Here is a 19,095-nt window from a genome sequence, read left to right as displayed (position 1 = left end):
ACAACTGTTGAATTTAAACAAACTTGGTTTAAATCACCACAAGGATATCCAGGGACCACTGTATATGATGACCCTGCCTGCCCACATGGCTGAAATAAAACATAGGTTTCAAATGCACTTTTTAGTATCTAAACGACAGTACAACAGTTGCGTTTATCATGCAACAATTGTAAATAAAAATATCAGGTGAGCGACACAGGGTCCTTGGACCCTCTAGTTAATGGAGCCTGCTAGTAGTCTGAATGTCATAAAATATCATCGACTGAGGTGAAAGAAGATCTAGATCATGTGCTAGATGTGGCAAACAGCTTTTTCTCAAAGAAGAAAAACAAAAACATATCAATCAATTAGTGTGCTAGAATTTAATTTCTAAAATATAATAACAATATAAACAAAGAAAATTAAAAAAAATATAAAATTTTGATAATATTTAGTTGATTTAAATTAGTATAATTCTACCTTTTTCCGACAAGAATGGCATGACCCAATAGCAAATAACATTTTATAATCAATAATTAAGACCATAGAGCAAAGAAATAAAATCATTTGGTCAAAATTACATTTTTTTATTATAACTTAAAGTATATTAAACTGAATAAATCTGATAAAAATTTCATGAGGTGTGAATTAATTCAGATATGTTGTCTAACTCAGCAGAGCAATTGAACAACTTTCACAAATTGTACAGCTTAATGAATAGCTGTATCTTTACTGCATGCAAATGCAAATTGAATGCCAATAATTGTAAGAGGGGGATAGGACCTTTATCGGGACTCTGGGATCTGGTGTTTTTAAGCTCGGGATTTCGGGATTGACCCTTTCATGGTTCAGAGAATCCTTTTTGAATTTCGGGATGTCAGAATTTTAATTTATTTAAATTCGTGACCTCGGGATTTCGTGACCTCGGGATTTCGTGTTTTTAAGTGCAGGATTTTAGGATCAGGACCCCTCCTAACCCCCCTTTTTGTATGAAATAATAAAACATTTTAGCTGTATGACTCAGGAGATATCCAAAATTGTCAAACCTGCTTATAGTTATTCCCCTTAGCTTAAAATCCTCAATATGTTCTCTTGTCTATTGAGGTTTACCTTCTATACTCTACAGACCTAAACATTATAATATCACAATGACTTATTGAACAACATAATACATTGACAAACACTGTTTATAAACATGTTTAGTTTGGAAGACTTTATTTTGACCTTTTGATGAGATCTTTTGTGTTGTCGTGTTGCTGTCTCCCTGGTGTATTCCTACATCTCTTTTTGTTCATTATTTAAGCTTTAGATTTTTTTTATTTTCCTCCCTTAAGAGTGTAGCACTTCCCCAAGGTATAGTGTTGAAGACTATGTACACCTGCTAAACATGAATGTAACAATTAAAATACCCGCATCCATTCACAATAAGAAATGCAATATGTAAAATTTGAGAGGTTTAAGACTGATCATACTAACTGTTCAAAACATGTATTATGTAATAAAAATTGTGCATGATACACAAGATAAAAAAATGTGTATTATTACAATAAGAATCAGAAACTTTTTTACAAAATATTCATGCATACTTGAGGATATGTATTATCAATGTAGCAGTGCCTTAGCTTGGAAGTTTTAGAACTTTGTAGGAAACTTGTATTTCTTGATCTTAAAATCATTCCCTATTTCTCAGCATTTTTCTGTCTTTATACAAAAGACAAATTTTCCACAAGAAAATATATGAAATACAAAATTACAAAATTGTGAAAAAAATACTACAGAGCTACATCTAATTAATAATTATTCACAACAAAAATCTTAACTACAATAAAAGTGTCATAAATTTTAAACATGATTGATAATGTTAATTTCATGTTTATATACAATACATTCATCCTGTTTATCAATTATCAATATAACTATGAAAACAAAACATGTGTAGGCTGATGTTTTTCATTACTCTACCAATTATTAATAATGTTCATATATAGATTTTTGTAGGAAGATATCACAAGTAAATACAAGGAAGTGGTGTAGGCGTAGACTAAAAGGGCACAAACTTCTGAAAATAACAGACACACAAGAATGTGTCTATAGAAGAAGGATGCCTGACTCGCTCTATCATTTTCTATGTGTAGTGGACTGTGAAATTGGGGTAAAAACTCTGATTTCATTGGCATGAAAATTAGAAAAATCATATCATAGGGAACATGTGAACATCTCTAGTTGATAGCATTTCAGCGACTTCATCAAAAACTACCTAGACCTAAAACTTTAACCTGAAGAGGGACAGAAGGACAGACTGACAGACGGACTGACAAACAGATGCACAGACAGAAAAATATAATACCATTAGATAACATAAACAAGAATGTGTCCAAAGTACATGGATGACCCACTCACACTATCATTTTCCATGTTCAATGGATCTTGAAATTGGGTAAAAAATTGCATTTGGCATTAAAATTAAAAAGATCATATCATAAGGAACATGTGTACTAAGTTTCAAGTTGATTGGACTTCAACTTCATCAAAAACTACCTTGACCAAAAACTTTAATTTGAAACTCGCACTTTCATTTTCTATGTTCAGTGGACCGTTAAGTTGGGTCAAGGTCTAATTTGGCTTTAAAATTAGAAAGATCTTATCATAAGGAACATGTGTACTAGGTTTCAAGTTGATTGGACTTCAGCTTCATCAAAAACTACCTTGACCAAAAACTTTAACCTGAAGCGGGACAGACGGACAGATGCATAGACCACTAAACATAATGCCCCTTCTATCTTAGGTATGGCATAAAAAATGAATGTACAGTTTGGAAGCTCTCTTCAACAAGTAAAATATCGAAGACAAGTTTCATGAAAGTTTTTATCAGATTTTGTACTTGTGGAAGAACAGACATACATGGCGAGCACCAATATACCATTTTATATGTCCCATCTATATCAGGCATATAATTTAAGTTGGTGAAAAATAATATACAAAAATAAACCAATAATATTAAATTATGCGTAAATGTTTGTGATATAATTCTCTCTTGTTATATAAATACAAATAAATCTAATTGTATATTTTGGACCCGTTACAAAAAAATAAAAATAAAAAATCAACAATAACAAATGATGGAATGTGAAGATTAGATAAATTAATCAAAACATATTTTGATTTGAGATCCATAAATGATAATCTGTTCAAAATGTTTTAAATCTTAGCCTAGCATTAAACATACTAACACTTGCTATTTACTCTAGTTCATTTCATATTCAGACCTTAATTTGAAAGGTAATATTCTTATTAGCCATATCTAATTGAAATAATTTAAGATCTTTTCATTAACCAGCTCTTTATGTCTTCGAATACTACTTTCTTGTCCTCTTCTAATTCATTATGCAGCTGGTGATATAGTCCTTTGTATATCTGAAAGAAAAATACTTTAAAAATGTAACAATAACAAACATAACAAGAATGTGTCCCAAGTACATGGATGCCCCACTCGCACTATCATTTTTTATGTTCAGTGGACCGTGAAAATGGGAGAAAATCTCTACTTTAGCATTAAAATAAGAAAGATCATATCAAAGGGAACATGTGTACTAAGTTTCAAGTTTATTGGACCTCATCAAAAACTACCTCAACCAAAAACTTTAACCTGAAGCGGAACGAACTGACAAACAAACGAACAGACTGACGAATGGACGCACAGACCTGAAAACATAATGCACATAAATGGGGCATAATAAATGAGGCATAAAAATATACACTGCTGAGAGATATTTTTAACGATATCTGCAGATATTTAAAAAATGCCTTTTATTCATATGATCTCATTCTATCCCAAAATTTGCAATAGGTGTATTACAAATTGAAATATCAACAGAATTAGTTATATTTAACCCTTACCAAGTTTCTTACGTGCAAAGCTGCAATAAAGGCATAAACAGCCAGTTATAACACTTTTATACTGATCTAGGATAATCTGGATTAGTTAATATCAATTGTGTCAAGTTTTATTTCATTACCTGGAGGAAATTATTTGCTGTTATACAATTTATAAACTGTACATAGGCAATTTTCTGATTTTCTGAACTGACAAAGAGCAGTAACTCTGATAAAACATAACATTTCCCTTATTTCATTATGTTCCAGTGAAGCTTCTTCTTCTGAAAACTTGATGCTGTCTACAACTAGCTTTGTTCTTTTCAGTACTGTAATTCTGATATAATTGCAATTTTTTTGTCCTCTACCACATTATATACTTGGACCAAGTCAGGATATACAGACCATGTATAGGTGTAATACATGTACCACCAAATCATGGTACCTCACATCCGGCTGTATACAAAAGTAGGTCGAAAAAAATATTCCCTTGAATTTGACAGTTGTAGGTAATTAATCCTACATTTTATTGCAGTAAAACCATTTCTGTGTCATAAACATATGTCTTGGGTATTTCAAAACACCATTATTTTTAATTTGGGATTTCTATAGAAAATTTTGTAATCTTGAGGTTACATGGTGACTAAACCTTGTACACAGATAAAATAAGGGGAGAAATTTGATTGGTTAACTTCCAATGATGGTTATTTTCTTATATGCAATGAAATGTTATGTGAATTTTAAAAACTTTACTCATGCCAAGTATTTCTTTATTTGAAACAAGGATAAATTCTGCACATTTTTTTGAAAAGTGCAAATTTAACAAAGACTAATAGGGGAAAATCAATGGTGGTATTACACCTATAAGTCTTTGTTGTTTTACGTCATATTTCTCTCTTCTTGAGTTCTGACTGTTCAAGTTTCCCCCTCCAAATAATGACTGTGTTATTCCAGGATTGTCCCTGAGACTTTTCCTTTCTTCTAATATTTATAAATTGAAAACTATTTTCATATTCTAAAATCATAATCAAATATTTCCACCATACCTTTATTTCTTTATCTGTACTCTTGGCAAGGTCGTGAAACTTAATGGCCCCTTCAACATCACATAACTTGTCTTCATCACCATGAAGAGCAAGGAAAGGCCACTCTACTGTAGACTGTTTCTCTTTAATTGTGTCCATAGCTTTTAGGAAACTTACTCCCCATCTAAAACAAAAATAATACCGGTAGGTATGGTTTTTGTTTCTTATAAATATTATTCATTTATCTAATAGTACTTTTATTTACCATACTTTGGATTCAATTATATTTGTGACTTGTGAGTTTCAACATGTTCAATCTGTGGATTGCAGAAAAACAGCAGTTTCATGGATACCTGATTTTGCCATATTCTACATCCAAGCTAACAGCATGAACAGCAGATTTGTTCTTGGTTGAAATGTGGGTTACAATTACGTGTGAAATCCACAAAAATTGGTATCCCACAAATTGTAAAAGAAGAGGGACGAAAGATACCAAAGGGACAGTCAAACTCATAAATCTAAAACAAACTGACAACGCCATGGCTAAAAATGAAAAAGACAAAAATGTCCTTCTTTCTGAAATTGCAACAAAGTTTAAATGTCATTCATTATTATAGTTAGCTCTTTTAAAAATATAGACATAGCCAAATAAATACTAGAATCAAATCCAATTTATCATTTAATATGGGGTCAAAGAAGGCCAAAGCAATAAATTACACCACCATTTTTTCTATATTTTACCTTGCTTTTAGACCATGATGCCAGACCAATGGATCATCATCATATCGTTTAACCTTAAATGGAATGGACAGCAAATTAAAACAGTTTTCCTTCATACATTAAACATTACTCACGTTTTACACAAATAAATCAATTAGAACATAATTTAAAACTTCAAATTTCTTTACTAATTTCACAATGATTATCATACATCATTTTTGCAAAACAGAAACAAAACTGTGAATTTAAAGTTAATGGACACAAAAAAAATAAAACAGCAAATTATTATATGTAAAGAAATAATAAATGGTTTTATACATTTTTTACTCAATGAAATATATCTATAAGAAAAAATAATGTCCTATTTCTCATAAATTATTAATATACTGTACACATACTATAAAACCATCGGTAGAAATAAAAGAAAGTGCATCTTTAGCATGATTAGAGTTCTTTAAAGTTTCAGGATAAATTTATCAAAAATGAGATTTTGGAATGATGCTAGGTTGCATAGTAACTCTATGTTAATGATAGGAATTATGACAATCAATTTCTGAATTTTGCATAGTAATCAAAATGATGTTTTAGGGGTCTAACAATAAAAGGTCACTGAGGGACATAAGCAACAAAATGAATTGAAAGGATTGACCAACAGCAAAATATTATTCTAGACAAAATTGCAGCTAATTATACTAGCACATACATGACATATAATTCCTGAATATTAATAAAATTATAGTTTATCGCTAGAAAAAAAGATATTGTTGGTATATATATATATTCAAAATACCATATATTTAATAATTGACCATGTATTACTTGAAATTCTACCATAACTAGCAAATCTTTTGTTTTAAAGTTTTTTTCTGAAAAATTGCAGGGCATTCTACACAGCCCATTCTAAAATATCCTATTACAATGAATATTACTGTAGTATAATTATTCATTTTTTGGTGTGCCTTGTTGCCCTTGTAATAGTTGGAAATCTTTCTTAACTGTAGGTCTTATAAAAAGTAACTCTTAACCATAGTTCCTGATCAAATGCATATTCCAATAACCTTTTTTCCATTCTCATTATCTACATGTACTGCAAACAAAAATTTTGTGCCTTTTAATTCAAATATTTAAAGAAAAATAATGTGTTTTTTTAACATAGTATGAAATTCAAAACAGTGTAGCTGTGGCCATTGATTGACACATTAAAATCATTCATTGACTGGGACAATTTAGGTGAACGTTTGTATGTAACGACCAATGCTCACTATGTACTTTTTAAAGACACTTAAACTATGGGGTCACCAAAGGTTCTCAACACCTAAATAAAGTAATTCGAAAAATTAATCAGAAATAACACGATATTTTGATTTATATCAATTATATAAATCAAAACACAAAGGTTATTCCTGATTAATTTTTCGAATTATTTTATAATTAAAGGCGTTAAGAAACCTTTGTTGACCCCACAGTTTAAATGTCTATCGTAGGTACGTCATGAACAGTGGTTGTTACAGACAAACGTTCACGTAAATTGTCCCAGTCAATGGATGATTTTGATGGGTCAATCAATGGCCACAGCTACACTGTTTTGAATTTCATACTAAATGTATACAGATATTCCGTACAGTTTACCTTCTATACAGTTAGGTGATAATTCCACGCTGGTGTCACCTCAAAACAACAGTGCTTAAACAAAAATGTTAGTATAAAGAAATTTAATAACAACATGAAAAGTAAGTGCAGAAGAGAGAAATTAAATTAAAGGTGTATATTACTTAATATAAATATATTAACATAAACATATGTGCTAGAAACACCCAGGAAGAGATATTGTTATCAAAAATGTAGGTATCATTTTGACTAAGAAAATCAGAGTAGAAATTATGAAGCATGTAATAAAAAATATTGATATAATTGATTTTATTGTCATTAATACATAAATGACCTTAATGGGATGATTCTCTTTAAAAGAATTGGTAAATTCTAATGAATATTACGTCGACAGGAACAAGATTTTTACTTTGAAAACTTTAATAAAAATTTTCAATTTTCTGTCTTGAATTAGCATACATAGTGATTGATTTTGAAGAGATGGCACATATTTTACAACTTGGCAGATCCAGAACTTTTCTTAAGGGGGACCTGCTGACTGACCTAAAAGGGGGGGGGGGGGCGCTCCAGTCATGCTTCAATGATTCCCTATATAATAAACCAAATTTTTCACACAAAAGGGGGGGCCTGGGCCCCACAGGGCCCCCTGGATCCGCCTATGTTTTAAGAAAGATATATATATTTTTTAAGTATTTGACATTTATTCATGTGATCATAATTAGTGTTTGAAATACATTTTAATAAATAATACATAAAATTCTTTCATTCAATCTTACTGCAACATGAGACACTTATACAATTCTTAGCCAAGAAACAAACAAATATAAAGCAACAGCTAGCTTTTGAAAAAGATGACATCAGCAGTTAGTAAAAGTATAGCAAGACACAATAGGATTAGTTGAACATATATATATATATACAAAACATGGTGTATTTACCACAGCAGCATCTCTTGACAAGCCTTTTGAATCAAGCTTTATAACACACAGCTGTGGAAGTATTTTAGCTGCTATTTTGCCTAAGAAAATCTAAAAAGTAGAAAGCAGATTATTTTTTGAGATGAAAAATATGTTATTGTTAACCAATATGGTAAATGGTTAATGTAGAACAATAGTCAGAATGTTTCAATTGTTTATTAATATCAGTATATAATTAACAGCTGCGCCATGGGCACATGATACGTCCATCACATTTTCAAAGAATAAAGATCAATAAAGTTCAATTAATTCTCAATAGATATAGGAAGATGTGGTGTGAGTGCCAATGAGACAACTCTCCATACAAATAACAATTTAAAAAGTAAACCATTATAGATTAAAGTACGGCCTTCAACACGGAGCCTTGGCTCACACCGAACAACAAGCTATAAAGGGCCCCAAAATTACTAGTGTAAAACCATTCAAACGGGAAAACCAACGGTCTAATCTATGTCATATTAGAAGTTTATGAAAATCACAAGGGAGCTTACATCAATAGATATAAACAATTCACCAAAGTTTAATGAGAACTGCTGTCAGCATTTTTCCTGTGGAAAGGGAGCTGGTGAAAGCATTCTTGAGTTATTGTCCGAAAACTGGACAATCCCCTCTTTTTTAATGAAATAAAAATCACAAACTAATACATGATAATTCAGAAAAAATTTCAGTCAATAGACCATGACTTAGGGGCGGGGCCAAATTATCTCCATGGAAATGAGATATGTTGATGCTTACACAACTACATACCAAATATCATTGATCTACAAAAATGATGTGGTTCCCCATAAACTGACCTAATCTCAAACTAATACATGTAAAATAAGCAAAAGTTTTGAAGTCAATAGACCCTGACTGAGGGGCAGGGCCATATAAGCTCCATGGAAAGGAGATGTGCCAATGCTTATACAGCTGCATACCAAATATGATTGACCTACCACTTGTGGTTCACCATAAACTAGACCTAATCACAAACTAATACATTGTTGATGCCACTGTTGCCACCACCGCCGCCAGAAACAGTATACCTATGTCTCTCTTTTTGACTCCCTCAGGGCCATTACAACCATCCTTGGCCATTATTAACACCTTGGGCATGTTACAGGGCCAATATGAAAAAGTCCATACATTAATACTATAGTATTGGTCATTATTCAAAATATGTTTTGGAAAAATAAAATGTCCAAACTCTTGATCGGCCAAAATTTCTGATCCACTGACCCTTTGAAGCTTTGGTTAGAAACCCTAAGCATACATGTTTCTTTTTTCATAATTATTGGTTGATATAAAAATTTTCTTTCTCAATAATAACTGTTTATTAAAAATAAAGCACAATAAAGATAAATGGTATGTTTCTTAACATTAACTGAATTTTCAGATAATGGTGTTGCATCAAAGAATTCAATAGTAAGTTCTTAAAATAATCAGAAGCACAGACATCTTTGAGCGTCTTTTCTAAACAACTCACCTTCACTGGAGATGCTGCATCAGGACTTGGAATGAGTGCTGGACCAATTAATATCACACCAGTAAAGTAATCTGGTCTCTCTAGTCCACATAAAACAGAAATGGTCCCTCCCTACGTGAAAAGAAAAAGGTGAATTAATGATGTGTTATGATAAAGAAAATATACATTAAGATAGACTTTTCTCTATATTAATTTCGTTAATCTACTCACATGATGTGATATCTATTTTGAATTGTATGCTTCAAGCTTTAATAAACAATTTTAATCAACTAAGTAGAACAAAGAAGATGAGAAAATTTAAGTTTTAAGACAAATTGAACCGGACTGTTCTAGAAATAAATAAATGGAGAATATGTACATGGGACACAGATAAAGGCCCCGCTTGCACTTAATGACAACATAAATAACAGTAAAATTGAGGCAACCTTTACTCAGAGTTATAAGCATAGTGTATAACAGGGCCCAAAAAATTAACATTCAGACATTTCATGTTTCAAGTCTATGTGATTGGTCATTAATGGGATAGTGATAAAACAACAAAGCTGTCTGAACTATGGGTTTTGTATAAGCAATTTGAATATCTAGTTGCTCATACCTATTTTAATAAAAGTAAGCAATATATGCATGTCTGAAGAAACATATACAATGTGGTCGAAAAAACAAGACAATTAAAACAATCATGTGATAAATAAACATTAATTTTGCTCAAACTCTTTTTACTTTGTTTACTAGATTTGGACATTTTAGTAATTTATACTGAGAACATAGTTAACAAATACCATAGAATGACCAATAATAAAGATAGGAGTATTATCAGGGAAGTTTTTCTTCACTCCATCTACATGCTGGAATACATCATTTACATATGTGTCAAACGTCTCTACATGAACTCTATCTCCATCACTCTGTCCATGACCAACTGTAAACAAATTATATAAGGAAAATCAGAGGTTCTGTAACATACGACATATTCAATTTCCGTTATACATATTTATATTCATGTGTAAGTTTTCATTATACATGTTACAGGTATTGAATATTTAAATTATCAAAGAAATATAAAACCAATGAAATTAATTAGTCAATAGAAAGCAGAAAATCAATAAAATATTGTTACATGTACATTTTTGTTTAATACATTTTTTTTAAATAGCAAAATGATTCCCTTAAGCTTATAACTTGAGAAAATAGGATTTAGATCTCTAGTTTCACAGCACATCACATGCATGAATTCAGTCCAAATTCTATCTAATTAATCTTAAAAATATAAAGAAAAATGTAAGAAAGAAGAAGTTATTCTGCCAATTTACAAAAGTTATGTTAGTTTGTGGCTTCAATTTTGTTCTCCTGAGAGCCCTTTACATATATAAACATTTTATTGCAAGATCTTTTTACCTTTTTGGAGTATCAGTTTTTTGTATACATGGTATAGGGCACATGTTGCTTTGTTTAATGTTGTGTAGACTGTTATTTGTTTTTTCTCATTGTTTTTTTGTATACATGGTATAGGGTACATGTTGCTTTGTTTAATGTTGTGTAGACTGTTATTTGTTTTTTCTCATTGTTTTTTTGTATTGGTATAGGGCACATGTTGCTTTGTTTTTTTGTATTTTGCCTTGATTTGTCTGTTTCTGTTTTACTTATACATGTAAGATGAGTTTTAGTTTTCCTTTTTGTCATTTATTCGTCACTTTTTTGTACATAAATATTTTAAAATACTGTCATATGATTTAAGAGTGATGGTGAGCTTGAACAGATGGAGTGCAATCCATCAATCTGCTTTAGCTTCCTTAGAAGAGGTCTCATAACATAACTGTCAGTAAAAGTTTACCATGATCATGTGCAAAAACATAGAATCCATTGTCTATCAAGTACATGGCAAGTTCTGTGTAACATAGGCAGTGTTCTGCTGCTCCATGACAAATGAATACAAGTCCCCTAAAATTAATACATGTCATATCAAAATAAATATGTTCAAAATTACAATAACAGAAATTTATCATTCTTTCTGTTGACAAGGCAAAACAAAGTTGTCAATTATATATGTTTATATGAATTACATACATTATTTTGTACATGTATAGTTTGAAAACTTAGACTTCGCATATTAAGAGGGAGGGGTCATGATCCCGCAATCCGCAAAAACATGAAAAACTGAGATCCCGAAGTTAAAGAAATTTAAATCCCCACATCCTAAAATTTGAAAAAAAGAATTCCAGGATCCTGAAAGGATCAATCCCGAAATCCTGAGCATAAAACACCTGATCCTGAAGTCCTGATAATGATCCTACACTCCCTCCCTATTAAGAGAATAACTGTTCCATGTGTTACTAATCTTGAAAGAATTCAGATTCTTTATTTACCTTAAACAATACAGTTTATCGGTATAATATATATGCATAAATATACAGTTTACAAGTTGTATAGCATTAACATACACATAAATAACAAACGTCAGAAATATCAGTTACATATTATACAGTTTGTGAGTTTCAGACTACATATAATAAACATAGGTCTTAAATATTATTCCTGCACTTAAATGCATAGAGTAAGTACTTTCCTAAATTACAGAGTTCCTTAGTGTTTTCAACAGAAAACAATTGTACTAATTTATAAGTTGATGGTCTAGTCCAATAATATTTCTTGATAAACTTTTTACGTATATCATTATAATTTGTACATTGTAAAATAAAATGAAATTCATCCTCTACTACATTTTTATCACACATAATACACATTCTACTATTTCTACTTATTCCATAAAAACGACCAGTTTCAATGCATAGATTATGTGAGGATAGGCGAATTCTCGTTATCCATTTACGAGCTATTACAGGAATACATTTTTGTAAATAAAATTGTAATTCTACATTTGACACAATATACTTATATAATCTACACTTTGGTGATGTTTCAAGCGTGAAATGCAACTCTTGTTTAGCTTGATCATATATTCGTTGTTTGGTTAATTGTAATCAAAGAGCTGAAAGCTCTGAAGAAAAATGACGCCACTGTCTCTAATATTGGGATAGTTTTTATGCAAGTCTTGATTTTCACATACCGTAATTAGTTTAACAATGCAACATGTCTCGTAAGCATATAATTGATATTCGTATATATGTGTGTGTGTGAAGTGAAGGTGACAACTGGCTGTTTTTTTTAGACAAATGAATAGGTCAAGACTACCTGAATTGTACAAATAAATACCGTAGAAAGGCTTGTATATTTCTCACTGGTACATAGTCTGAATCGGGGTCCGTTCGCGCCCACTCATGTTCGCCCCCTTTCACTTTCACACCCTAAATGTTCGCACCCAATCTTAATTGGTTTTGTGTTTAATAACTCTGTAAGCAAGTGTTTTCTTATAAGTATAATTGTTGTCATTGTCTCAAAATAAAGTGAGACAGCATTTTTATTTGTGTAGAATAAATCTTAATCATGTTTTGGATAGCGTATTGTTAAAAATAATAATAATCCTTTCTAATTAAAGTGGTATTTTGTCAACGTTTTATTTTGTGTTGAATAACTCTTAATCATGTTTTGGTTAGTGTATTGCTATAACTTTGTTTCATTGACTTCTTTCAAAATGAGTGAGATTCTGACTATGTTTTTTTCTGTGTGTTGAATAGATTTTATCATGTTTTGGTTATAATAGTGGATTGCTATATTTTGGTTCCTATATTTTATTGTTTCGTTGTTTCAGATCAAAGGGACCAAGCTGTTAAAAACAATTATCTTTTGTGTTTTTCCTTTAAAATCTTCAATGTTTTACTCATACCAAGCTATAAATACATTCAGTATTTACACCAAAGCAATTTAAAACAACAATCATGATTTTCCAATTATTCAACTTGAATTTGAATTAAAATTGAGCGCGAATGAGTAGAGTGCGAACGGACCTTGGGTGCGAACGTGCGAGGTGCGAACCTGCAAGGTGCGAACCTGCCAGGTGCGAAAGTGTATTGGGCGCGAACAGACCTGATACCACAAAATATTAAGTAAATAATCTTTTTGTTACTGTTATCAAAGGTCTAATGAAACTCAGGTAATTTCAAACATTTGTCAAAGAATTCTAGTCAAACCGGCACCTGGTTAAATTGGCACCTGGACAAATCAGCACCTGGTTAAATCGACACCTGATATAGTCAATTCGTCACCCATGTTAAATATATATTTTAACAGTATTTTAAGCAAAAAGAGTAAAAATAAGTAAGGGGTTGCCAGAATTTTTTTCAGTATTTAAGCAAAAAGAGTTAAATACTAACTTTCACATTTTTGGGTGTTCATTGTACATTTTGTATATATTTATTTTTCTCAACTAAATGACATTTTTGGTGTATTTTTAATGATATATATATGAGTATTCAAAATAATTATTACGTCTGGCAAGTCTTTTTTAATTTTATTCTGGGACACCTTTCTATGACCGCAAGGCTATGTTAATTTTTTTCTGGGACGCCTTCCTACGAACTTCGTAGGAAGACGTCACAGAAAAAAAATAAAATAGCCTTGCCAGACGTCATAATTATTTGGACTAATACATGAGATATTGGATATTTTTATGCATTATTTAAACCAGTTGAGCATTTTACAGGATTGTTTGTTTAATGCTTTTTAAACTTTACTGAAAAAAAAACACCTTAAATTTTGCTTATTATTTGGCATGAAAGTTTGATTTATTGAAAGGGACTCATAGTTTTCCATTTTTTTTTTTAAATAATTGTCTAATTGTTAAAACAACAGCTTGGGTAAGGGCTTCGTTGTTTACCTTTATACACAACAACATAATTTCACTTTGGTTTCGTACCTAAATACACAACAACATATTCACTATGTACTTGGTAACAGTTATTAATTAATTGAATAGAAAATATTATAACAAATATTATTGGATGCCGAATTGGCGTCAAATAGGTGCCGATTTGACTAGATGTCAATTTAACCAGGTGCCGACTTGACTTGTACGTTTCAATTCCTCTGCGATCGTTTGCGGTATTTTCTTGAGAAAACCCTATTTTCCATCATCAAAGAGAAGAAGAAACTGCTTGAAAATGATTCTGGAACGCTTCATGATTGTTAAAATAAGTTAAATTCACTCAAAAAACAATTTAAAAACTTGCGATGTTTAAACAGGAAGTTTCAAAAGCACGTGTAAAAAAAGAAATTAACCGGTGAGAGTGGAAATCCGTACATAACAGATATCACAATAGTACGACTTTGAAAGCAAAACAGTTCCATCCTTTTGTAAAACAGTCTTTAATATACCTATCACATTAATGTTTGAAGGGTCTTAAGCTTATTCAAACCATAAAAGTCGGAACGGAATGAACAATAACCGATTAAGTTTTGTAGTTTACAAATTCTAAACTGGTTCCAGTCAAACTACAACACTTTGTCCGAGTGTAGTGGAATACAAGCAGAAACCAGTTAGTTTGTAAACTGGTTCCTGGCTGTTTACTACACAATGACCTCTCATGCATAATTAATGATAACACAAGCAGATTCCAGTTTGTATAGAAAATAGTAAATACGAAACCAAGCGCGGTAGGCAGAGAAATGTAATGAAGTTCAGGTCGCCAGTAATGGAACAATGACTGCGTCATTTTCCAAAAATGAACTGTCCAAACAAAGTACCCATTGGTTGTCCCAATAATAATTCATACCAAGATCATATAAAATTGTTTTAATACAAGTTGCCCAGTTTTTACATTTATTGCTATTTGCTACTAGTTCTTTGTAACAAGACTTTATAATACAATTTTCACTACCGTGAATTTTAGTCCATAATTTGAGCATCCTAAAATTTCGCTCATATAACAATGGAAATCTTCCTAATTCATAATATACCATTACATTAGAAGTGGACCTCTTGACACCTAGTAATGTTTTACAATAGTCCAAATGAACTTTTTCTACATTTGGTGCTCTATGAACACCCCAAACTTCACAACCATACATTAAAATACTACATACATAAGTGTCAAATAAACTTATAGAAGTACCAGTGTTCAGGTATAAGGATAATGCCTTTTTCCTCATACTAAACATAGCTTTCCTGCCTTGTTCAGCACAGTGGTTTTGAGTAATATAAAATTTACAATTATAATGAAATAACACACCCAGATAACAAAAATGATCTACAATATCTAATGGTTTACCATTATAAATCCATGTCTCAGTAAGACTAATTTTCCCACCTTTACGAAAAACTACTATCTTTGTTTTTTTTATGTTAACTGAAAGACCCCATTTCTCAGTATAACCAGATAAAGTATTTAACATATTTTGTAAGCCTTGGATTGATTCTGACATCAAAATCATATCATCAGCATACATTAATAAAAAAAGTGTTATGTCCTGAAATTCAAGTCCACAGTTACCATTATTAATAAATTCATTCTCAAAGTCATTGACATAAAATGAAAATAAAATAGGGTGAAGAACTTCCCCTTGCATTAAGCCAAGATTATTAGAAAAGTATTTTGAATTAAACCCATCAAATCTAATACAAGATCTTACATTGTTATACATTGATTTTAAAATATTAAGCAATTTGCCTCTGATTCCTAATTTAGAAATCTTGTACCACAAACATAAACGATCAACTGTATCAAACGCTTTTAAAAAGTCGACAAAGCCACAATATAATCTATTACTTTTACAAAAAGAATTTTGTATTACAGAATATAAACAAAACACAGCATCTACTGTACTGTAACCATTACGAAAACCTAATTGTGCATCAGATAAAATATCGTTCATTGATGCCCATTTTAATAATCTATTATTCAAAATAGTAGTGAATAGTTTATCTAGATTGCTGACTAGACTTATACCACGGTAATTTGCTGGGTCGTTCGCATCCCCGGATTTAAAAACTTGCAATAGCATCAGACCAAGTGGACCGAAAATATCCAGAGCTCAAAACGGCATTGAAAATAGTACATATAAGGCAGTGCTCTTTACTATCAGATACTAGAGTTTTGAAATATTTAAAAAAAATCAGTTACTGTTAGATCACAGTTGACCTTTCTCCTTTTTTTTGAATACAGAATAAAATTTCTTAGGATTGTTCTTTCTTAATTTACAAAGGGTATCACCTTCTTGTCGCATATATATACGTCTACGTTTACGTTCATAGTCTTTATATGTCTTCTTCACACGATTTAATTCAATATGGTTTTTCTTTGATTTATTTCCATTAAATATAGATAAAGTTTTGCATAAAGTTCTTTACCCTGTATATCAAACCAAGGCTTATCAATATGCTTATAGTGCTGCTTATGATTTCGTTTCATTTCAGTACCACTTTTCTGACTTTGTTCAAAAAATGGCGCCATAATGTCAATAAACTGATGGGTAAAATCGTTCACACATGAATCCATTTCATCCTGAGACTCGGCTTCTATATTCTGAAGTGTCGACTTTATATTGTCAGAGTTTATTAAAAGTGCATTACGACACATATCCTTATATTAATTACATTGTGTGAATCTGTCAGATACATTATAAAACTATCTTGTGTAAGAAAGTGACAATGTTTACTTTGTAACTTAGTTAACTATATTTCAACAATCAGAGTTATTTCTGTTTATTCATTAACTGGACTTTTTATTAATGTCAACTACACTTTATTTATTTAACATAATCAGAACGACCAGAGTGAGAAAGTTTGGTATGAAAGTGTGAATAATCATGTTAAATTTAATAGTGCCAGAAAGGGCCCTGTGATTAGAAAATAAAGACTTTGAATTACTAGACATCACAAAGGTCCCTGTAAATTTTGAGTAAATTGACATGAATTTTGAATGACATCAACGATTCATAATACATGTCATGCATGTACATGATGTAATAGTGAGCATCTGACATCACTATGGAAAGTGATTGTTGTGTGACTTCAATAGTTCAAGAGGCAGATTCTCTGGTAAAGTGGTAGTCCAAATAATTATGACGTCTGGCAAAAATGGGCAAGGCTATTTTTTTTTCTTTTTCTTGGACGCCTTCCTACTACCTAGGACATGTAGGAAGGCGTCCCATAAAAGTAATAAAATAGCCTTGCCAGATGTCATAATTATTTGGACTAGTAAAGCGGCACAGATTCCCAAATCACAATAAGGTCTAATGTTTACAATGTAAAAGAGAAAGTGGTAAGAATCATACATTTGTATATGTCATAATGTGGAAGACTTCAAATCTGCCATGACTCATTGACTGCATGAGTTCTTCACATTCATCCTGTTTGAAAAATAACATGGCTTCAATGAACTTTTACCAATACACGTACAGATGGAGTAATACAAATATATTAGTTCAAACATGTAGCTACAGCAATTACAATTTACAGAAAACCTGTTTATTATCAAAACATTATTCAAATGAATCAACGTCTTCTTCACTAATTTCATTCTAAATAAACTTATTACCTAGTAGAACTACTGTCTGCTTGTTGTTCTTCGTTCCAGTAACGACAGTATAATTTTTTCCCATCATTATTTACAATTTTTTTCTCAAATCTTTCGATCGTATCGGTTGTCATTTTCAGGGACACTACAACGACAGGGGATAGAAACGAGTCAAATCGCGTACTTTAGTGTTACTTGTAAAATTTATTATCTTCCTCCTAGCAATGATTTGTATATTACGGAAGCCTTTGAGGGCCATGCTAGTCTACTTCTTACAATTTGATATAATAAATTATAAATTTGATATAACGAATTATTAATTTGATATAACAAATTATTAATTTGATATAACAAATAATTTGATATAACAAATTATTAATTTGATATAACAGATTATCAATTTGATTGAACAGATTATTATTATTTGATATAACAATTTATGAATTTAATTTGATATAACAAAAAATGAAATTTGATATGTCAAATTACTTATGCATGGATAAGGGCTATCCTCCTTCTCATGATATTATAAAGGTGCTCAGATTATACTCGTGTGGTTTTAACAAAAATTGAAAGTCCACAATCATTCAAAATCTCACGCATGTTTCTTTATTTTCAATATAAAAAATCTAAATAAAAAAAATATATGTTGAAACAAATTTATTTAAGACAAATGCAGTGATGAATTGAAGGATGTTTAATAAATCCTTTCATATATATAGGATGACAGGGGCGGACCCAGCCATTTTAAAAAGGGGGGTCCCAACCCAGAGTAAAAAGAGGGGGGGTTCCAACTATATGCTCCCATTCAAATGCATTGAACGGCCAAAAAAAAAGGGGGGTTCCAACCCCCGGATCCCCTCCCCCTTTTTGATCCGTCAATGGATGATTTGGTATGAGTGTTAATGGGACAATTCTCCATCCAAGGAACAATTTATAAAAGTAAATCATTATAAATCAAGGCCTTCAACACGGAGCCTAAGCTCACACCGAACAAAAAGCTATAAATGGCCCTAAAATTACTAGTGTAAAACCATTCA

General features: G+C 31.2%; 1 protein-coding gene across 1 annotated transcript; it reads right to left on the bottom strand.

Annotated features, from left to right (window-relative positions):
• Positions 1 to 343: 343 nt before the first annotated feature.
• LOC139489990 (monoglyceride lipase-like) lies at positions 344 to 18,237 on the bottom strand. The gene is made up of 8 exons (XM_071276846.1): positions 18,077 to 18,237; positions 11,479 to 11,585; positions 10,427 to 10,566; positions 9,648 to 9,758; positions 8,144 to 8,233; positions 5,619 to 5,671; positions 4,899 to 5,061; positions 344 to 3,393 (listed from the first exon to the last, which is right to left on the bottom strand). Exons 1-8 carry the CDS (start codon positions 18,187 to 18,189, stop codon positions 3,295 to 3,297), a joined length of 876 nt encoding a protein of 291 aa, XP_071132947.1. The 5' UTR covers positions 18,190 to 18,237; the 3' UTR covers positions 344 to 3,294.
• Between the last annotated feature and the right edge of the window lie 858 nt (positions 18,238 to 19,095).

Source organism: Mytilus edulis, chromosome 1 (assembly GCF_963676685.1).
Source record: "Mytilus edulis chromosome 1, xbMytEdul2.2, whole genome shotgun sequence".
Taxonomy (NCBI): domain Eukaryota; kingdom Metazoa; phylum Mollusca; class Bivalvia; order Mytilida; family Mytilidae; genus Mytilus; species Mytilus edulis.
Note: the sequence above shows the minus strand (reverse complement) of the source record. Positions and strands in the feature narration are given on the sequence as shown.

Excerpts from the sequence above, each read along its gene's own strand:
- LOC139489990 (XM_071276846.1), bottom strand. The coding sequence starts at position 18,189 with ATGACAACCGATACGATCGAAAGATTTGAGAAAAAAATTGTAAATAAT. Across the intron at positions 10,567-11,478 it reads TGTTTTTGCACATGATCATG|TTGGTCATGGACAGAGTGAT; the intron begins GTAAACTTTTAC and ends ATTTGTTTACAG. Across the intron at positions 3,394-4,898 it reads GTACAGATAAAGAAATAAAG|ATATACAAAGGACTATATCA; the intron begins GTATGGTGGAAA and ends TTTTTCTTTCAG.